Source organism: Dermacentor silvarum, chromosome 4, assembly GCF_013339745.2.
Source record: "Dermacentor silvarum isolate Dsil-2018 chromosome 4, BIME_Dsil_1.4, whole genome shotgun sequence".
In the NCBI taxonomy this organism is placed as follows: Eukaryota; Metazoa; Arthropoda; class Arachnida; order Ixodida; family Ixodidae; genus Dermacentor; species Dermacentor silvarum.
This window is the reverse complement of record NC_051157.2, coordinates 226,116,795-226,139,586: the sequence shown is the minus strand read 5'-3', so window position 1 is coordinate 226,139,586 and position 22,792 is coordinate 226,116,795. Positions and strand designations below refer to the sequence as shown.

At 50.9% G+C, this 22,792-nt stretch overlaps 1 protein-coding gene across 1 annotated transcript in view; it reads right to left on the bottom strand.

Annotated features, from left to right (window-relative positions):
* The window catches only part of LOC125945145 (uncharacterized), a 37,371-nt gene extending 15,367 nt beyond the window's left edge, over positions 1 to 22,004 (bottom strand). The window contains exon 1 of the mRNA XM_049666720.1: positions 21,771 to 22,004. Within this exon, the coding sequence (XP_049522677.1) occupies positions 21,771 to 21,991 (221 nt within the window). The 5' untranslated portion in view covers positions 21,992 to 22,004. The remainder of the gene's footprint in view (positions 1 to 21,770) is intronic.
* Positions 22,005 to 22,792: the final 788 nt, after the last annotated feature.

Here is a 22,792-nt window from a genome sequence, read left to right as displayed (position 1 = left end):
GGTAGCGGCCATCGGAAGGCGTGACAACGGGAGTGACGCGGTAGTTCACTGGCGAAGTTTGCTTACAACAGTGTAGGGCCCTATAAAACGCGACTGAAACTTGTCGCACAGACCAGGAACTCGAGTGGGTGTCCACAATAACACTTCATCGCCGGGGCTGAACTGAACGACGCGGTGAAATGCATCGTAGCGAGTCTTCCTATCCTGTTGACTTACCTCGGTGTTGAGGCGGGCGCGATGGCGACACGCGGCAAGGCGAGATATGAACTGCTCACTCACTGACGCCGACGAGTTCACGGGGGCATCAAAAAAAGAGACGTCGAGGAGAGAGGTCGGTTGACGCCCGTAAACTAGAAAGAATGGTGAGTAGCCAGTAGTGCGCTGTGGAGCGGTGTTGTAGGCAGAAGTCACGAATGGCAGGATGGTATCCCAGTTGGTGTGGTCGGCGTTGATGTACATGGAGATCATGTCAGAGAGAGTTCGATGGAAGCGCTCTGTGAGGCCATTAGTCTGAGGATGGTAGCTGGTAGTCGTCTTATGGATGGTGTTGCATGTGCGGAGGACGTCCTCGAGTAGCTTCGACAGAAACGCCTTGCCACGGTCACTCAAAAGGACGCGTGGCGCTCCATGTCGTAGAAAGATGGCTTCCAGGAAGAAAGTCGCCATCTCCTCTGCGGATCCTGAAGGTAGTGCAGCTGTTTCGGCGTACCTGGTCAAGTGGTCAACTGCAGTGACGACCCATCTCTTGCCGCTAGCTGATAATGGCAGCGGTCCGTAGAGGTCAATCCCGATGACTGCGAATGGAGCGTCAGGACAGGGAAGAGGTTGCAGCAGTCCAGCCGGAGGTGAAGTGGGCCGTTTGCGGTGCTGGCAGAGCGAGCAAGACGCGACGTATTTCGCTACGCAGGTGGCAAGTCCAGGCCAGGAAAAACGACTGCGGATGCGTTCATAGGTCTTGTGAAAGCCGAGATGTCCAGCCGTGGGATCATCGTGAAATGTCTTCAATATCTGTTCCCTGAGTGAACGAGGAGCGACAGGAACCCAACGCTGTCCTTCGGGGTGGAAGACATACCGGTAGAGGATTGAGTTTTCACACTTGAAGTTCTGTAACTGGCGACGGGCTCGCGCGTTAGGAGGACGAGATGAGCCGTGAAGGCGTTTGATAATTGAGTGGCAGTAAGCGTCGTCGCGTTGGAGGGAAGCGAACGTCTCAGGGTGGAAAGAAGGAAGACCGTTGAGAGCGGCGAGTGAAAGAACTGCAGAGGACGCGTTTACAGGCTCGGTGACGGACGGAGGCATGCCGGAAACGTCGGACTGCGGTGGTAACGGACAGCGGCTGAGAGCATCTGCATCGTTGTGTTTCTTGCCGGATTTGTACGTGACGTCGAAGTCATATTCTTGCAGACGAAGTATCCAGCGGCCTAAACGGCCAGATAAATTCTTTAACGTCGACAACCAGCATAAGGCGTGGTGGTCGGTCACGACCGTAAAGTGGCGGCCGTGTAAATACGGTCGGAATTTTTGGATGGCCCAAACAACGGCGAGGCACTCCTGCTCAGTGATTGTATAATTTTTCTCGGCCGATGTTAGCGTCCGACTTGCGTATGCGACCACGCGTTCCTCAAAACGTTGTCGTTGCAAAAGAACAGACCGGGTCCATGGCCACTGGCATCAGTATGGAGTAGAGTGGGTGCGGAATCATCGAAATGACGAAGCACTGGCTCAGACGTGAGGGCATGCTTTAAAGCGTCAAAAGCCGCTTGGCACCCGTCTGACCATACGTATGGAGTTCCTGAAGGAAGGAGTCGGTGAAGCGGAGCCGCGATGGTAGCGAAGTCACGTATGAAGCGCCGCAAGTAAGAAGCCAGGCCAAGAAAGCTGCGAAGTTCTTTGGAGCGTTGGGGCTTCGGAAAGCGGAGGACGGCGGTAGTCTTTTCAGGGTTAGGCCGAATGCCGTCTTTGCTTACGAGGTGGCCCAGTACTTTAATAGTCTTGCTGGTAAAGTGGCACTTTTTGGTATTCAGCTGAAGACCAGCAGCAGAGAGACACGTCAGAACTTCATCGAGGCGCTGCAAGTGGAGTTGGAAGGTCGAAGAAAATATGACTATGTCTTCAAGGTAGCACAAACAAGACTTCCACTTAAGGCCCCGCAGAACAGTGTCCATCATTCGTTCGAAGGTTGCTGGTGCATTGCAGAGGCCAAAAGGCATGACGTTAAATTCGTACAGTCCATCAGGTGTTGCCAAGGCAGTTTTTTCCTTGTCGGCCTCATGCATTGGAATTTGCCAATAACCCGAGCGTAAGTCAAGACTGGAAAAGTATTCCGCGCCTTGCAATGAATCTAAGGCGTCGTCAATGCGAGGCAAAGGATATACGTCCTTTCGGGTTATTTTGTTCAAGGCACGGTAATCAACACAAAATCGCACTGAGCCATCTTTCTTGCGCACCAAAACGACAGTGACGACCAAGGGCTGGCGGAGGGGCGGATGATATTTCGCTCGAGCATGTCGGCAACGTGCTTGTCGATTATCTCGCGTTCGGCGGAAGAAACTCGATATGGTCGACGGCGGACAATAGAACTTCCATCGACGTGTATGCGATGAGTTGCCGCTGAAGTCTGTCCCAAGAGAGGTGATTGTACGTCGAAGGAAGATTTATGTTTCGACAACAAGGCCAGTAGTTGATGTGCTTGCTGCGGAGTTAGATCCGTACTGATTGCGCTGGCGAGAGCAGTAGCAGGAGCAGCAGCTGCAGGTGGGCGTGGTTCTGCAGTACCAGTACTCGAAGCCATCACCGAGACAGGCTGTGTGTCCACACGGCAAACCACGACAGCACCTTTGGGAAGCAAAATCGGCTCATTGGTGACGCTGAGTACTGTGAGAAGGGCCGTGCCGTTGATGAATCGAACGAGACTCGACGCTAGTGCAATTCCTTTGGAGAGGCAACGGTCTGATGGGGTGACTAAAACATCGCCATTGTCAATTACGTCGGAAGCAATCACAAGAAGTTGCTCGTGGCCAGGTGGTACCACACAATCGGCTATGGTTCGCAGACGGTGGCGGGACTGAGGCCCCTTGTCGGTGTCATCGGTCTCGCACATGTGGACAAGGCGTTGTCGGCAAGAGATAAAAGCGGCAGCGGCAGAAAGAAAGTCCCAACCAAGAATGAGCATATAAGCGCAGGAAGTCAGCACTGCGAACGGAATATGGTGGCGAATCCCATCAATAAAAACTCGAACGGTACAGTGTGCCGATGGCCGTATCGTAAGGTTATTCGCGCTACGTAATGGAGTGCCATGGTAAGGTGTAGTGACCTTGCGTAGACGAGAGCACAAATCGGCATGAATAATAGAAATAGCGGCTCCCGTATCAACTAATGCTCGAACAGGCACACCTTCAGCATACACTAATAACAAATTGGCCGGGCTCTCAGGAGGTGTTGTTTGTCCGAGCGATGCAGCTTCCCCTCCAAAAACTGCACCATCTAGTTTTCCGAGTGGTAGTCGGTATGGGTGACTGGCTGGAGATGATGGCTGGAGATGATATCTTCAACAAGGCAAGGAGCTGTTGCGTTTGCGAAAGGGTCAAGTCCGAGCTGATCACAACAGCAAGAGTGGAGGTAGAGGCAGAATGTCCAGCAGGAGGGATTTCAGACGGAGCAGCCTTGAGGGGAACGACAGAAAGAGGCTCTGAATCAGCAACGCAAGCCAAAGTGGTGCCTTGAGGAAGTAGAATTTTCTCAGGTGTTGTGTTCCTTGCTTCGAGAAGCGCAGAACCATTATCAAACCTAACGGCCTGAAACAATGGCTATCCCTTTTGTGAGCCAACGCGCACAAGGTAACATTAACACAGCGCCATGGTCGATGCCGTCGGACGTGATGGTCAGAATTTGCTGACAGCGTGGAGGTAGCTCGGTATCTTTTGCAGCGAGTAGACGAAGTGGCTGGTACGGTTCATCGCCGAGCGAATAATCGGTGTCGGTCATATGTACGACACCTTGCCCACAACATATAGCAGCAGAAGCAGAGGCAAGGAAATCCTCTAAAATGAGCTGGTGGGAGCAGGGTGACAGCACAGCAAATTGTATGTAGTGGACGATACCATCGATGAATAGACGCACTGTACAAAACGCGGAAGGGCGGATTCTTTTCCCTTGAGCTGCAACAAGCGCGGGTCCATCATAAGGCTTCGTAACTTTCCTGAGACGCTTACACAAATCGGAATGCATAACAGATAAAGTCACACCGGTGTCCACCAAAGCTTCAACGTGCACACCTTCAACAAACACGGACATCATATTACAAGGTCGCGCTGGAGGAATTGTAGTCCTGTCGGTGAATGCAGTTTTTCCTCCGAAAACTGCATTACTTAGTTTTCCGGGCGGCGGTTAGAGGTGAATGAGGCAGGCCGAAGCGGTGACGAGGAGCGGCGGAAGGGCGAAGGTTATCGGCGTCTGGTGGTGCGCTAACCATTCGGCGTCTCGGTCGTTGCGGGCGGAGATGGCGAACGGTGCGGAGGGGAAGCGTAACGACGGCTTTCGTAAGAGGCCCCACCAGAATACGCATCGCGTTCACACAGGTCGTACCCGCGACGCTCATCTTGTTGGCGCTTGCGGCAAAAACGTGATATATGGCCGCGATAACCACAGTAATAACAGGTAGGACGAGACGGTCGTCAAGGCGGGTAGTAAGGGGCGCTCGGTGCGCTGTAAGATAGTGCGGTCAGATGGCGCGATGACGGCTCAAGTGGTAATGAGGCGACATTGGCCGGAGGAGCGACACCAACCTGCGTGTATGTGGGTAGAGGCAACGTTGGACGTACACTAGTTGGAGGCGCGGCAGCAACCTGCGCGTATGTTGGTATGGTGCGAGGGGCCGGAGGGTCCACATTCGCAGAGCAGGTCATTGACGCAAGTTCCTCTCTGATGACGTCGCGCAATGATGCACCAGAAGGCTGAGCAGGAATCACCAACGGAGATGACAAGCCAAGTGATTGCAGTTCTTCGCGTATGATCGCCCGGATCATCATGCGCAAGTCGGGGTCTGCCGCAGAACGGTGTTCGCTGAAGTCCGGCTGGAAGCGTACGGACTCGAGCTCGTCGAGGCGCTGGCATGTCAAGGCGATGTCAGCGACGGTAGCCGGGTTCTTGACGGCGAGCGTGTTGAAGGCCACAGTCCCAATACCTTTAGAAATGTGGCGTATCGTGTCTGACTCAGCCATGACAACATTGACACGGCGACAGAGCGCAAGCACATCCTCGATGTGCAATGGGTAGGACTCGCCGGAGTGTTGTTTGCGAGCATCCAGAGTTTTGTTTGCAAGGGCGGAGCGAACCCCCGGCGTGCCAAAAACTTGCTGAAGTTGCTGCTTGAAGTTCGTCCAATCGGTGAAATCAATCTCACGGTTGTAAAACCAGGTCTTCGCCACACCAGTCAGGTAGAACGAGACATGGCGGAGCTTGTGGGGATCATCCCACCGATTAGCAGAGCTTACGCGCTCGTAATCATCGAGCCAGTCCTCAGCATCTTCACCGCGAAGACCAGCGAACAGATGGGGATCACGCTGGTGGCCGCTGATGATCACAGAAGGTGGGGCCTGTGGAGCCGGGATGGTTAGGGTAGAAGCGCCAGGCTGCTCGTCCTGCGACATGCTGACGGACAGTGGCCACAAGCGGCGACCCGAACGAAGCTCCAGGCCAGGGGCGTAGAGGGCGGGGAACCAAGAACGTCCACCATTTGTGACGTCACAGTAAGGGCGGACCTTTATTGAGCTCGAGGGACGACACGGCGAAGAAGGGCGGCGTCCACAACCAGCCTGAATAGCCGTCGACACAGTCCACGCTGATGATGATGCGCCCGCACTCGCGATGAAGATGAGGGGCACACGCATGATGATGATAATGTACAGATGATGAAGTGCACAATAAATGCCCACACTAATTTCCCTCGCGCGAAAGCGGCCATCCTGGCCGCTGCCTAAAGGTACGGGGAACGCCGCGTGAAGGGCTTCCTCAGAGAAACGTGGACCACTTCGGTAGAGCGGCAACCGCGGTCAGTTGAGGAAACAACAGGGGTCACTCGATAATTAACTGGGGAAGTCATTTCCAGGACCGTGTAGGGGCCAATAAACTGACAATGAAACTTCTCGCACAACCCAGTAGTGCGAACTGGTGTCCAGAGCAGCACTTCATCGCCAGGCTGGTCGAATACTACGCGATGATATGCGTCATAGTGATCCCTGCGGTCCCGCTGTCTGGCTGCAGTGTTGACGCGGGCACGCTGGCGACAATGGACGAGGCGGGAAACATATTCTTCGCAGGAAGATCGAGATGGACTGACAGGGGCAGAGAAGAAAGAAACATCGAGAAAGGAACTGGTTGAACGGGCATAAACAAGGTAGAATGGCGAGTAACCGGTTGTGCGTTGAACAGCGGTGTTATACGCGAAGGTGACGAATGGCAAAATTGTGTCCCAGTTTATGTGATCGGGTTGAATATAGGCAGCTATCATGTCAGAGAGCGTACGATGAAACCGCTCAGTCAGGACGTTGGTCTGAGGATGATAACTTGATGTAGTCTTGTGAGTGGTGCCAGAGACTTTGAGCACTTCGCCTACCAGTTGGGAAAGGAATGTCTTTCCGCGGTCGCTAAGAAGGACACGAGGGGCGCCATGGTCCAGGATTATGGATTGAAGAATGAAGGCCGCTACTTCGGAAGCTGATGTTGAACTTACACAAGCTGTTTCGGCATAGCGCGTCAGGTGGTCGACGGCTGTCACTATCCATCGACTACCGGCGGGATTCATGGGAAGTGGCCCATAGAGATCGATGCCAACAACCTCAAATGGTTCCGCAGGACATGAGACTGGTAGTAGTTGCCCGGCAGGAGCTGATGTTGGACGTTTGCGACGCTGACAAATGGCGCAGGAAGCGATGTATCTCGCCACACTGGTAGACAGGCCAGGCCAGTAGAAGCGACTTCTTATGCGGTCGTAAGTTTTCTGGATGCCAAGGTGGCCAGCAGTCAAATCGTCATGAAAGGCCTGAAGGACACGCGCACGAAGGCAACGAGGTAGCATGGGCAACCAGCGTCGTCCATCAGGATGGTGGATATGGCGGTAGAGCATGGAGTTTTCCAGCTTAAATTGTGTCAGCTGTCGACGAAGTCGGGCGTTAGGCGGACGTCAAGCTCCACGAAGGTGGTCCATAATACGGCGACAGTACGAGTCAGCGACTTGTTCAGACGAAAATGATTCATGGTCGTGCGAAGTGAGATGATCAAAAGTGGCGAAGGACAAAACCGCCGTAGAAGGGATGTCAGCGAGTGCGTTACTGGAGGTGGTGGCGGAACCATTGACGAGTGCGGCTGTAGGAAGCTGACAGCGAGAAAGAGCGTCTGCGTCTTGGTGATTCTTACCAGACTTGTAGATTATTTTCAAGTCATATTCTTGCAGACGAAGAATCCAGCGACCAAGACGCCCTGACAAGTTCTTGAGTGTGGAAAGCCAGCTAAGGCATGGTGATCCGTCACGATGGCGACCGTGAAGATAAGGGCGAAATTTCTGGACGGACCAAACGACAGCGAGGCAGCCCTGCTCGGTGATGGTATAGTTTTTCTCGGCAGGTGTGAGCACGCGGCTGGCATACGCAACGACTCTCACGCGAAGAGTTGTCTCACTGGAAGAGCACAGCACCGATGCCATGGCCGTTAGCATCCGTGTGCAAGAGTGTGGGTGCAGTCTCATCAAAATGACACAGGACAGGTTCAGATGAGAGGGCGCCCTTTAGCTGGTCAAAGGCAGATTCACATTAAGGTGACCACACGAAGGGAGCACCAGAAAGAATTAGGTGGTGTAAAGGTGCAGCAATACAGGCGAAATCGCGAATAAATCGGCGAAAATAGGAAGCCATGCCGAGAAAACTGCGTAGGTCCTTGGTCTTTTCTGGACGAGGAAAGTGAAGCACCGCCGAAATCTTGTCAGGATCAGGTCGAATACCATCCTTGCTTACAATATGACCTAAGACCTTGATGATCTTGCTTGCAAAATGACACTTTTTGGTGTTGAGCTGAAGACCAGCGTTTGCCATGTACGTGAGAACCTCGTCGAGACGTTGCAGGTGCTGGGCAAATGTCAACGAAAAAATAACGATATCATCCAGATAGCACAAGCAGGTCTTCCACTTCAGGCCACGCAGAACGGTGTCAATCATGCGCTCAAAAGTTGCGGGAGCATTGCAGAGGCCGAAGGGCATGACGTTAAACTCGTAAAGACCATCTGGGGTTGCAAACGCTGTTTTTTTTCTTTGTCGGCTTCGTGCATCGGAATTTGCTAGTAACCTGAACGCAGATCAAGACTGGAGAAGTACTCGGCACCTTGCAGGGAATCGAGGGCATCGTCAATGCGAGGCATGGGGTACACATCCTTCCGCGTGATCTTGTTGAGCGCTCGGTAATCTACACAGAAACGCACGGAGCCATCTTTTTTTCGGACCAAAACAGTGGGAGACGACCAAGGGCTAGCAGAGGGGCGAATTATCTCACGTTGCAGCATGTCGGCGACGTTTTGCTAAATAATTTTGCGCTCAGCTAGAGACACGCCATACGGCCGGCGACGCACGATAGATCTGCGGTCTGTTGGAATCCGATACGCAGTTACGGTCGTCTGTCCCAATGTCGAAGAATGGGCCTCAAATGAACCTTCATGCTTCTTCAACAAGGCAAGAAGCTGTTGCGTCTGCGAAGGGGTCAAGTCCGAGCTGATTACAGCAGCAAGAGCGGAGGTAGAATGTCCAGCAGGAGGGATTTCAGAGGGAGCAGCCTTGAGGGGAACGACAGAGAGAGGCTCTGAATCAGCAACGCAAGCCAAAGTGGTGCCTTTAGGAAGTAGAATTTTCTCAGGTGTTGTGTTCCTTGCTTCGAGAAGCGCAGAACCATTATCAAACCTAAAGGCCTGAAACAATGGCTATCCCTTTTGTGAGCCAACGCGCACAAGGTAACATTAACACATCGCCATGGTCGATGACGTCGGGCGTGATGGTCAGAATTTGCTGACAGCCTGGAGGTATCTCGGTATCTTTTGCAGCGAGTAGACGAAGTGGCTGGTACGGTTCATCGCCGAGCGATTAATCGGTGTCGGTCATATGTACGACACCTTGCCCACAACATATAGCAGCAGAAGCAGAGGCAAGGAAATACTCTAAAATGAGCTGGTGGGAGCAGGGTGACAGCAGAGCAAATTGTATGTAGTGGACTATGCCCTCGATGGATACACGCACTGTACAAAACGCGGAAGGGCGGATTCTTTTCCCTTGAGCTGCAACAAGCGCGGACCCATCATAAGGCGTCGTAACGTTCCTGAGACGCTTACACAAATCGGAATGCATAACAGATAAAGTCGCACCGGTGTCCACCAAAGCTTCAACGTGCACACCTTCAACAAACACGGACATCATATTACAAGGTCGAGCTGGAGGAATTGTAGTCCTGTCGGTGAATGCAGTTTTTCCTCCGAAAACTGCATTACTTAGTTTTCCGGGCGGCGGTTAGAGGTGAATGAGGCAGGCCGAAGCGGTGACGAGGAGCGGCGGAAGGGCGAAGGTTATCGGCGTCTGGTGGTGCGCTAACCATTCGGCGTCTCGGTCGTTGCGGGCGGAGATGGCGAACGGTGCGGAGGGGAAGCGTAACGACGGCTTTGGTAAGAGGCCCCACCAGAATACGCATCGCGTTCACACAGGTCGTACCCGCGACGCTCATCTTGTTGGCGCTTGCGGCAAAAACGTGATATATGGCCGCGATAACCACAGTAATAACAGGTAGGACGAGACGGTCGCCAAGGCGGGTAGTAAGGGGCGCTCGGTGCGCTGTAAGATAGTGCGATGACGGCTCAAGTGGTAATGAGGCGACATTGGCCGGAGGAGCGACACCAACCTGCGTGTATGTGGGTAGAGGCAACGTTGGACGTACACTAGTTGGAGGCGCTGATGCGTGGACTGTGTCGTCCATCAGCGTGGACGACACAGTCCACGCTGATGATGACGCGCCCGCACGCGCGATGAAGTTGAGGGGCACACGCATGATGATGATAATGTACAGATGATGAAGAAGTGCACAATAAATGCCCACAGTTTTCCGAGTGTGGGTCAGCAAGGCGGGAGATGGGGCGAAGCGGTGATGCAGAGCGGCGGTAGGGAGAAGGAGAACGTCGTCTAGCCGAACGGGAGCCCTGAGGCAGACGTGGAGACGCTGGAGGAGATGGAGAACGACGCTGCGTAAAAGCGGACGGGCCTGGGTAGTAAGCGTCGTGTCGGCGATTCTCGTCTCGCTCGAAATCGGCATAGCCTCGGCTTACATCCAGCTGGCGGCGACGGCAGTAACGCGATATGTGGCCCCGTATACCGCAGTAAAAGCAGACCGGATGAGGTGGACGCAACGGAGTATACGAAGGTGCATCAGGTGCTCGGGCGCCCATAGAGGCCAAATGGCCGCAGGTGAGGTCAGGAGGCCCAGAAGGGACAGTAGCAGGTGGCATTGCAGCGACTTCCGCGTATGTGGGCATCGGGAACGCTGCTGGGGCAACAGACGTTGTCGGTGTCGTCATGGCTGCCAACTCCTCCTTCACAAGGTTGCGCAAGTCGAACGTTGGCGATGGGGCGGGAACAACAGTGGATCGCCGCTGTTGCTGCTCCTGAAGTTCTTCGCGAATAATAGAGCGGATAAGAGCACGTAAATCAGAATGAGGTGGCATGGGAAGGTCGCTGTCACGGTGAAGACGGAGGGCCTGAAGCTCGTCCAAGCGCTGGCACGTCGATGTAATATCTTGAACCGAGGTAGGATTTTGGACAGCTAAGGCGTTGAATGCGATGGAACCAACGCCTTTAAGAATATGGCGAATGCGTTCGGCTTCCGTCATTCCAACGTTGGCGCGGCGGCATAGAGCCAGGACATCTTCGATGTACGATGTATATGACTCTTGCGGAAGTTGAACACGCGCAGCGAGCTTCTGTTTGGCGACTTCTGAACGGCCAGATGAAGACGCGAAAATTTGCCGCAAGCTGGTAGTAAACGCTGACCAGTCGGTGAAGTCAGTTTCGTGGTTAAAATACCACGTCTTCGCAACGTGGGTCAGATAGAACGCGACGGTAGTCAACTTCTGTCTATCGGTCCACCCATTGGCCGAACTCACGCGGTTGTAGTTGTCGAGCCAGTCGTCGACGTCTTCCCCACGGAGACCCGCAAAGACTGGTGGATCACGATGAGGGGTGGTAATGGTGCACGATGTCAGTGCAGCCGATGTCGTAGGAGCAGGAGCGTCAGGGGTAGCGATAGTGCCGGCGGCCGACGCAGGGGTGGTCATAGCTGTGGGGGTGGCCGGGCGCAGGCGGCGACCGGAACGTAGCTCCAGGTAGGGCAGGAACGCAGGAGGACGTCGGGATCTTGACGCGCCTCCACCACTTTGAAAGACGGAAGACGACCAGGACAGGCAGCACTGGCAGACCCGTTTACTCCACCGGCACGGCCGAGGCTCAAACACGAAGAAGAAGAGAAACAGGGATGATGATGGCTATATACAAATGAGAACGATGAAGTACGTGAAATGTGCTTACAATATATATATATATATATATATATATATATATATATATATATGGGGTTTTACGTGCCAAAACCAGTTCTCATTATGAGGCACGCCGTAGTGGAGGGCTCCGGATTAATTTTGACCACCTGGGGTTCTTTAACGTGCTCTACAACGCAAGCACACGGGCGTTTTTGCATTTCGCCTCCATCGAAATGCGGCCGCCGGGGCAAGGATTCGATCCCGCGACCTCGCTCAGCAGCGCAACGCCTTAGCTGACTAGCCACCCCGGTGGGTTTATGTATATATATATATATATATATATATATATATGTATATATATATATATATATATATATATATAGTAGTAACTGGATTTCTCAATGGGCCAAGCGTATTTAGGAAAATCAGAAGCACAACTTCGCGGTTATCTTAGGTTTATTATTTTCCCAACAGTTTCGGTCGGTGGACCGACCTTTTTCAAGGGATACAGGAAAATCTTGCAACAGTCTTTTTATATCTTCAGGTAGAGAAAGAAGGCGCCAAAAAAAGGTGAGAAAGGAGAGATAGCGAGATATATAACAAAGTTGAACATGCAAAAAAAAAAAAAGGAGGGAGAGTTAAAGGAAAGACACCAAGACCTGGTCGTGCCAGACAAAGCAAAGGGCAAGGTCGCTGTTAAGCCTGTTTCACATGCACAATTGACGGACACGCCTGTCATGTTAAGTTGAACATGCAAAAAAAAAAAAAAAAACAGAGGAGGGAGAGTTAATGGAAAGACACCAAGACCTGGTCGTGCCAGACAAAGCAAAGGGCAAGGTCGCTGTTAAGCCTGTTTCACATGCACAATTGACGGACACGCCTGTCATGTTAAGTTGAACATGAAAAAAAAAAGAAAGAAAGAAGAGTTAAAGGAAAGACACCAAGACCTGGTCGTGCCAGACGAAGCACAGGGCAAGGTCGCTGTTCAGCTGTTCAGCGTCTTACACATGCACAATTGACGGACACGCCTGTCATGTTAAGTTGAGCATGCAAAAAAAAAGAGGGAGAGTTAAAGGAAAGAGAGTTAAAGGAAAAACACCAAGACCTGGTCGTGCCAGACAAAGTAAAGGGCGAAAGACGAGAAACACGAAAGAAGAAGAAATAACCTGCAAATGTAGTAACAGCGTGGCGAAATCAGCATGAAATTGAAAAGCAAGGGCAAAACACGAGAAACACGAAAGAAGAAGAAGCAGCCTGCAAATATGACAGTAACAGCGTGACGAAATCAGCATGAAATAGAAATTGAAAAGCAAGGGCAAAACACGAGAAACACGAAACAAGAAGAAATAACCTGCAAATATAATAGTAACAGCGTGGCAAAATAAGCATGAAATTAAAAAGCAAGGCACAATAATGTGGGTGGTTCGGTCCGCTCCCCCACTGAGGTAGTGCGCATTCTTTCGACATCACACACGTGTTCGGCTTGCCTATGCGGGGATTAAGTTCTGATTTTAGCTAATTTAACTTATGGACAAAGAAACGAGAGGTTTCCCATGTGTTCATTTATGCCGTGCGTGATTGTTCTAAATTTGTGGATAAAATATGACTCTCTTTGTTCCCGTTCACGAGAAGAGCGGAAGCCTGACTGGAGAAGAGTGACACGTATTTTATCAAATGAATGCTCAGGCAGACTGATATGTTTTGAGAATGGGAGATGTGGTAGTGCGCGGGTGTGAGCTCTGTGGTTATTTAGACGGAGTCTGAACGCGGTTCCAGTCTGGCCTATATACTGTTGGTCGCACACTTCACAATGGAGCATGTAGATCACATTGCTGCTGTCACAATTTAGAGGTTCCTTAATTTTGAATGCGAAATCAGAGGAAGTAGCCTTAGCAAGACAGGTTGATGTCATGTGCTTACAGACCTTGCAGCGGGGTTTACCACAAGGTCTGCAGCCTGATTGTATGTTTTGAACCGTGGTTGTCCTAGCTCTGACGAGGATATCTCTTAGATTTCTTCCCCGGCGATAGACAACTCGGGGTGGCTCTGTGAAAATTGAAGACAAACGTGTGCTCTGCTGAATGATATTAAAGTGTTTGGCTAGGATGTTGTTCACGTGCGGTAATGTAGATGAGTAGGTGAGGATAAGGTTGGTTTGGTTTTTCGGATGGCGGGGCTTTGAGCCCGTCAAAATTTCATTTCTGTCTAAGGCTTGTGCTCGGCTTATAGCATCATCAACAATACGTTCCGGGTAGTGCTTCGCCACCAGGGCCGTTCTGAGTTCCTTTGCATGACATTGGAAGTCTTTCTCGTCAGAGCAGATGCGGCGGTATAGGTGGGCCTGTGAATACGGGATGGCTTTCTTGCAATGTTGTGGATGGCTACTTTTGAAATGAAGATATTGGTGGCGGTCTGTTGGCTTTTTATATAAGGTTGTGAATATGCGATTATCTTTAATTTGTACCGTGACATCAAGAAAGTTTACAGCTGATTTAGAATAGCTGTAAGTGAAAGCGATTGACGGATGAACTGAATTAAAATCTGCTACAAATTTAAGGAGACTTTCTTCGTCGTGGTGCCAAATAAAGAATATGTCGTCTAAGAACCTTTTGTAGATGAGCGGCTTCAAAGGTCTGGCCGCAAGAAAAGGTTCTTCAAGTGATGCCATAAAAATATTCGCATAATTAGGAGCCATCTTCGTGCCCATTGCCGTTCCGCTTATCTGGAGGAAGTGTTTCTCGTCAAATTCAAAGTTATTGTATCCTAGTACTAACCGCAGTAGCGTTGCCAGCGTGTCCTCGTCTAGACTTACAGGCGTGTTTGCGTTCATGTAAGCGTTGACTGTCGCACCAATGCCCTCTGCTTGTGGTATGTTTGTGTATAGGGATACTACATCCATTGTCACCAGGAAGCTTTCTTTGGGGATCTCTAGTCCAGTTATTGTGCGAAGAAATTGGTTGGTGTCCTGAATGTAAGATGGAATGGTCGGGACTATGTCCTTAATTATGAAGTCTAAGGCACTTGAAATTCTTTCTGTTACCGTGCCGTTGCTTGAGACAATAGGGCGACCGGGGTGGTTAGTTTTGTGGATTTTGGGTAGCAAATAAAAACAACCAGGGGCTGGCTGAATCGGCAGCATTGCTTTAAGCATATCTCTAGATATTTTCCCCTCCTTGTGCAGTGAATTTAATTCGCGGCATATTTCTGATTCGAACAATTTAGTGGGATCCTCTGTGAGTTCCGTATAGAAGTCCTTATTTTCCAATTGTCGATATCCTTCTTTCAGGTAGTCGACCTTATCCAATATTACTATTGCGCCACCCTTATCCGCAGGTTTAATTACAACATCTGATCGACGGCTCAGCGAGTCCAACGATTTGCGCTCTTCGTACGACAAGTTTTGTCGAAAGGGTTTCACTTTTGAGCATGCTCTCATGATATCTTTTTGGACGGCGGATATACATTTCCAAATATCTGTCCCTCTGATCTGGTGGCGACCAATTTGTTCCTGATGCTCCGGGGAGTGCTGTTCGGCTGGGTTTATCATGAAAATATTCCCGCAAGCGAAGATTTCTGGCAAAATTATCCAAATCCTGATAAAACTGAAACTCATTAAATTTACCGCTTGCCGGACAGAATGTAAGGCCTTTAGCAAGAAGACTAATTTCGGAGGCCGTTAGCCGGGCAGATGAAAGGTTAACTACCGTTGTTTCTACGCCATTGTTAATACTTGTGGTGGTCGCAGGGACGTTCGCGCTGATGGAAATCGTCTGAGGTATGCCATCCCGCTCTAACTTCCGACGCTTACGCTCTTTTGTCTCCCCTATTTTCCTATTTTCATACTCAACTAGGTGGTTTCCCTCTATTTCGCTGAGATCTGATTTGCATTTCAGTGTGTGTTCAGCTTGTTCAAGTTCGTGAGATTTGCGTTCACTGTGGTCAATAATTATTTTCATGAGATTAAGCGACGCTTCATGGAGTGTTTTGTCCCACTGTGCCCGCTCATGCCGATCTAGTGTTGTCATTGCCGGATTTATCTTTAGACACAAGCCTTTTGGTACCAAATTAGAAGCTGCATATGACTTAAGCGTCGTGCTGTGAAGATTGTACTTTACGCGTTTCTCAATCGTTTTCCTGATTTGCTGAAATGCGCGTGACCGTGGTTTAGGGGAGCGGACCGTACCTGAACCCTGAAATTGTCAGTTCTGCCGTGGCTGCGTCGGTCGCCGAGTGACGTCCGCAAAGCTGCGCAGGTTGTAGGCCATCTGAGGCGGTCCTGGAGGGGTGGTGGACTTCTGGGCCTGGGGTGGTGGCGTTCGCGACGAGTCGGCATTTGTGGCACGTTGTGGAGTGCCGGAACTCGCGGTGGTCGCCATGCCGGCTGGCGGTAGAGTCTGCTGGCGTGGATGCCAGCGGCTTGTCTTGGTGGTCAGCAGGCGTCTGTAGTGAAGCGCCAGCATCGCCACGCCTTCAAAGCTGGGATGGAGACCGTCTGCGGCCAGGACCCTCCAAGGCGGCATCTCTTGGAAGACGTGGTCTAGATAGAAGACCCCGCGTCCCAGCTCTCTTCGGTGGCAGAGGCGGCGCACCTGGTTCACATATCGGGACGCTTCTCTGTTGAACCAGTGGACGAACCGCTTGTTCACTCCGTGGCGGCGGCGGTTGAGGGCTCGAGGCAGTGGCAGGCTCAGGCAGATCTCTGCTTGTGGTCGTTGTTGGCGAATATTCTTCACGAGTTGTGTCAGCTCCTCCAGGGCTTGCGTCGCTCCATTATCCGCAATGTCTATGGTTCCCACATGGAGCACCAGTTTCGGCACTGTTGGTGCCACATGCTGAAGGAGACCTGGAACATCGCGGAACCTTGCGCCGCTGTAGCACACGAAACCTGGAGTTCCGGGTTCGACGGGGTTGAAGTTCTCGTGGACGTACTTGATGGTCGAGTCTCCGATTATGGCACAACTTATCGGAATGCGAGGAAAGCGAAGAGATAACCGCTTGGAAGTGGAGTAGTTGGCAGCCATTGCTGTAGAAGTAACTGGATTTTTCAATGGGCCAAGCGTATTTAGGAAAATCAGAAGCACAACTTCGCGGTTATCTTAGGTTTATTATTTTCCCAACAGTTTCGGTCGGTGGACCGACCTTTTTCAAGGGATACAGGAAAATCTTGCAACAGTGTTTTTATATCTTCAGGTAGAGAAAGAAGGCGCCAAAAAAAGGTGAGAAAGGAGAGATAGCGAGATATATAACAAAGTTGAACATGCAAAAAAAAGGAGGGAGAGTTAAAGGAAAGACACCAAGACCTGGTCGTGCCAGACAAAGCAAAGGGCAAGGTCGCTGTTAAGCCTGTTTCACATGCACAATTGACGGACACGCCTGTCATGTTAAGTTGAACATGCCTGTCATGTTGGGATAGGTACTGTCGAGGACGAGCCCAAATGTACTCATTTGCTGTAGCCACATATTGTTGATAATTAGAAAGTTAATTAGCGTAACTTCGCTAATTACGCACCTAAGTGCGGAAATTGGTCTGTATCAAGAGGCCGGCAATCGGTATACTCGAATGGTAAAGATAACGTGACCAAGGTATATATTTTTCTAATTTTTAAAATTTGGTGCAGCTCAAAAAAAAAAAACCCTGTATATAGTAGTCCGCCTGCAACTGCTTTCGTCCACGAAAGCGGATAGCCCTTTGGTAAATTGCAGTGAAAGTACTTAATTTAATGTAATAAACAGTTACACGCATGATCATTCACCCATATTTCGTACTTGCTGGTTCCAAGTGTTCTTGCTGTTCCGTTTGATTTACCTTGGGGCATTTATTTTTGCAGTAATGAAGAGGTGCATCGCGTTCGTGCAGAAAAAGAATTCATCAGTTAAAATAATGAAGCACTTTAATAGCTTCATGTCTGTCATGCATTTGCTTGTGGAACCAGCAGTGTGATAACTTCTAGTGTATAAATGAGTGCAAAAATGCTCTCATTTGTGATCCTAATAATACTTAATCTGTTGACACGCATTGTAGTTAGGTAGGCACCAATTTCATGGAGAGTAACAATATTCATTTAATTAACATGTTGCTTAAGCACCCTAGAACAGTGTACATTTGCATGTGTTCTGCAGTCTGAAACCATTACAATATATATGTCACACCTTCTTGCATTTTATATTGCAAAATAGTTCTTTTTCAATTTCTGATGCAGTCAAAATTTCTGTTCCAGACATGCAGTAAACAGGTCACCGTCATCTCGTTTCAAAACGGTTGGAGTGGATCTTCCCCGCCCATTCGTGGGCTCAGTCAACGACAATCGTTGGATTAAACTTTGCGTTGATCAGTTGAATTCTGCGGTGTTACGTGCCCAAAGCAGGACATAATTGCGAGCGCCCTTTAGCATGTCACCAATGCACAGTCATTCTTGCATTTCGCTCCCATCGAAATGCTTTGACCGGGGCTTAGCAGCGCAACGCCTGACCTGACGCTGAAACCGCAGCGATGCACCGATGTTTCGTGATTCTTGCGGTCATCCCTTATTTTCTCTCATGAACCCCCACGCATTGTTTTGAGCAATCACGACCACCATATCGTGGCCGACGTAGTATAAGAGCGCCGCTTATACTACGCAGCCGAATGGCCTCGTCGAGCGCCCCAGTACAATTCTGACGAACGTGCTTTTGATGTACGTCGATTTCAAGCACAATTATTGGAATGACATCGTGTCATATATACCATACGCCTGTAACACTGCGAAGCATGAAACCACTATCTTCTTTATCTCCGACCATCCCGCCGCTTCCTGGACGATACTATGCTACCTCTTACTTCTCAAGCGCACTCTTCTCTAGCCTTGCTGAGGAGGCCCGTCACGTAGCTCAGATGCGCAAGGTCGCTTCACAGGACTTCTCCCAAGTCAGCTGCGATTGGTGGCATAAGGATTTGTCGTACGACAAGAGTAATACATTGTGGCTTTGGACGCCCCTTCGTATAAGCGGGGTGTGTGCCAGACGTTTCTCACTTATCACAGAGCCCCTTTTGTTATCACCGATGCGACGTATGCGATTGCTCGCCTCGTGTCTCGTGGCTACCATTGAAAGAAGAAGCAGCTTGTTCACGTCGTCCGCCTGAAGTGCTATAAACCCCGTGACCATGAGTTCACTTACGAGTAACTCGCCCAGCGTACTTCGTGTGCAAAGGGACGAATGCTAAGCTAGACCTACTGCAAGGAGGGAAGAATTGGAGGACGAAGTGCGTTTGTATTGAAACAGCCCGGTGTCGGCGCGGCAACCTTTCTCGCCTCTTTTCATCTGCACATAAAGACATTCCATCGTAACAATACGGGTTAAATTAAAAGTGCTTAAAGAACACGATCAAAGCCGAAAGCAGCACAAGCATTCAACGTACTGAAGTGTTTCAGGAAAGGGTGAATGAAGGGTTCATGGTCGGCACATGAGCTAAAACAAACTCAATTAGTGGTGCTTAAAAGGAAAAAAAAAGAAAGAGAGGAAAATAACCAGACGCCTGGTTATCAGAACTACGTCAATTTAGCCTTCCCAAGTAGCCATTTCCGCCCTTCCTTAAGTTCACAAATGTGTCACTAATGCGATTTCCACCCCTCTGCTAGATGAAAGCCGCCAACAGCATACACGCCACAGCTCCCCGTCTCTGCTTCTACCTAAAATCTTCACGTCACCCAAGAATAATACGCACTTGCGTATTTCACAGTCCGCGGGGAGATGCGAATATCCCGCTTTTAGTGAGACGGCGCGTTCTTGGGCCCAGACATTCACGCACTTGCTGGTCTGCCCCACTTGACACCTCCCAAAAGAGAGATGCATTTCGTAAACCAGCCCGACGACGCACTCCACAAGCGAGTTAATGTGTTTTTCGTGGAGCCTTGTGCTCCTTTCTTCAGACCACGATCATTTCGGCCACCCACGTTGAGCTGCGACTGGATCGACAACATGCAAGAGCTGTAGAGGCAGCGTAAGTACTCTTCGCTGCAGTCTTAAAAGTGTGCAAGCTTACCGGCTCAAGACGACGAATGTAGCAGCCTGATTTTACCCTTCACATACTATTCTTTACAGCGATATATTTGTAGGGCTGTTACGGCCGTGCGCCTGTTGTCGTCGTTAACTGTATGGGCAACAACTTCATTGAGAAATAGCCGTGTGTGCGCGTGCAGGTAATGCCTGTTTGCGATCTGATTTGACCACTGTGTTTGGTTCCGACCGCGTAATCAGGTCGCCAGCGTTGATCAGATATCTAGGAAATGCTTTTAGGAATAGTAACAGCGGAGCTGTTCAAGGCGGAGGTTGAACCGTGCCGAGCGTTGATCAGTTTTGCGAAGCGCGCGCCAGGCACAGGTGGTCGGAAGGGGCGAGGATGAGAGAAGGAGAGCGCGCGCAGGTGGCGAGAGCCAAGGAAAGAGAGACGGCGGCGCGACGCTTTCCGAGGAGAGATAGCGGGGGTGGGGGGTGTACCGAGCAGTATAAAAGCGTGCACTGTCGATTCAGAGCATTCCGACGTAGGACGAAAAAGCAACTGTCTCCGGAAGAAGTGTGGCGGCAGGATAGACGACGCGAAGCTGCTCGAGCATGGCCACAACCACGACGTGACGACCCAGAGTTCCGAACAAGGGGAGCCGAGGCTACGCGACGGCGAAGGACCGAAGACCCCGAGTTTCGAGTGAGGGAGTCGGCGTCGCGGCAACGGTACGAAGAGACTCATCGGGAAGTAAAGTTGAAGCCACCAGCTCCGCGACGTTAAGTCAGTGAAGCTGCGCTTATTTTTTATAGCATGGATTATTGGCGCACGCACGGACGTTCTGACGAGCTCTCCTTGTGCTTGCTTCCCGGGAGAAAACTCGCAGTACCCGCCTAATCCACATTTGACTTGAGTGTAATGGAAAGAGAAGCTGTTTCGAGCATGTCAGTCACGCTTGCCTGTGGAGGACGTAGGGCGGCTTGCAAGCTTATCGAAGTTGAACATTCCGTGGTACTTGCGCCAGCGGTGGCCGTAAGGACGGTGGTTGTTGCAAGCCTGGCAGTCATTCACGGCAAACGTCAAACGGTCCTAAATACGCACACCCCTTGTGCTGCTGGGACGGATGAAACTTGCACACAGTTTCATGGCACAGCTCCAAGTCTCTGTCGCAGTTGCAGTTCACGATAGAGTATACGTCTTCCCTCTGCGCTTCCAAATTTTACATAAGACAGTTCTGAGCGATTGCTGACCTCTCGGCGGAAGGTTGTTGGAGCAGCGACTTGCGCTTGCTTGCTCAAAAGGCGTTCAATGGCGGTGGGCCTGTAGCAGCTCCTGCGGCCCAGACTGCTCGCTGCAAAACGTCTGGGACAGCCCAACGTTTATAGATACTTTTTTCGAAAAGTATCTTTAAACGTTGGGACAGCCCACGTCTATCTGGAACGCATCTCGCGCCGCGCTTGATGAGCTGTGCCGCACCGTGCGAGCAGAGCGCAGCGCAAACGTGCCTTTTGTAAACTGAACCGAGCGAGCTGCGGAAGCCAACGCAACAGGCTGAGGCACCTCCTAGATTCCCAAAGTACAAATAGCACGAGGTTGCGGGATCGAACCACGGCGACCGCATTTCGATGAGGGCGAAATTCGAAAACACCCGTGTACTTAGGTTTAGGTGCACGTTAAAGAACCCCAGGTGGTCGAAATTTTCCGGAGTCCCCCACTACGGCCTGCCTCATAATCAAGTCGTGGTTTTGGCACGTAAAACGCCATACTTCAATTTCTTTAAAGTACAAATAAAGCGAATGTCCATCAGATATCAATCTCGCTTAATCCTGTATCCGTAAGAACGGATCGCAAATAATGCAGAATGTTCACTAATAGGTTATGCGCACAGAATGATCTAATCTAAAGCAAACACAAATGGGGAACGAATGGTATGCGCCGGCGAGGAATGCAACGTCGCTTCGGGACTGGGCGTGCGGTGCATGTCACGCAAGTCAACCTTGTCTGTAAGCGTCCTGCGTAGTGTTTGCTCTAGCTTTTCGTACTGCTCTTGCCCCATTCCCTCTGCTCTTGTTATGCTCTCTGAAAGTAAAACGAATTAAAATAAAATACCTTGTGGAGGTAAGACAGGCGGACCGCCATAAGCACAATAATAGTCTATGTGAGCCGTTATATATTGCAGCCTCAAAGCATGGGTCATACTCATGAGCCCCCACAGAGTAAGGACGACTGAAACGCACACACCTTTTGTCGTCATCATTCTTGCGTCTCCTGCGACGCACCACGACGAGCCGGCGTCGTCGAGCGTCGGCTGCCGTGGCATCGGGAAGCGCAGCCAGCGGCCTGAACAGCCGCACGCCCACGAGGTCCACGTTCAGCGAGACATTCTGGCGAAGGACGTCTGGACTGACCACGCTAGTGGCCGCGGTAACCAGCAGCAGCAGCACTGCGTCGCGTCCGGCCATCAGCTGCCGGACCCTTGGCGACTCGTGCGTCCAGTCGCTTCTTTATTGCTAGCCTTCATTAAATACCACTTTGATGATGATTCCCAAACCATGGCACATACCCACTGTGGCGAATTAGCCAAGACGTGGCTCATAGAATACTGATAAAAAAAAGGCGTTAAACACTTGAAACAATGTTAAACAAGTGCCACAAAATCGTAAGAAAAAATTCAGAGCCCTTCCACTACTGTGAAGATGGAAGCCACCGAAGGTGGGTCTGCTGTACTGAATATTGCCCCCACGATGATAATGTGCGTATCGTCGTTGGGCATAACCCAACCGAACATGTCTATCATGAACGATCCGGTTGAGAAACTCGCGATAAAACCTGGCGGTCACACCGGGGAAGTTGGTGCTAGCGTTTCCGAGGCGTGCAGCACCGTTGTCGGGTTCCAGTAGGGCAAGACGACGCTGAAATTTTGCCTCAACATCGAGCTACCGCAACTCGGGGTTGGCGGCTCTTCGCTGACCTTTCGCCTCAACGTTGCCCTCCCTGAACTCGGGGTCCACGGCTCTTCGCTGACGTTTGGCCTGGGCTTCGGAAACCCTCACACTAGAATCGGCACGTAGACGACGAGCCCTTTTCCTAGCCATAGCCTCCTTGATAGCCTCCTCGAGTTTATCGAGGAGGCTATGCGCGTTCGCGGCGGTGTTGCTCAAACGCTTTAGGACACGTCGTCAGTTGCTCATGAATGGCCCCCTTAAGCACTGGCGCAGTGACCCCCGTAAACGCGGCCTCCCCATTGCGACGACAGAAGAGAT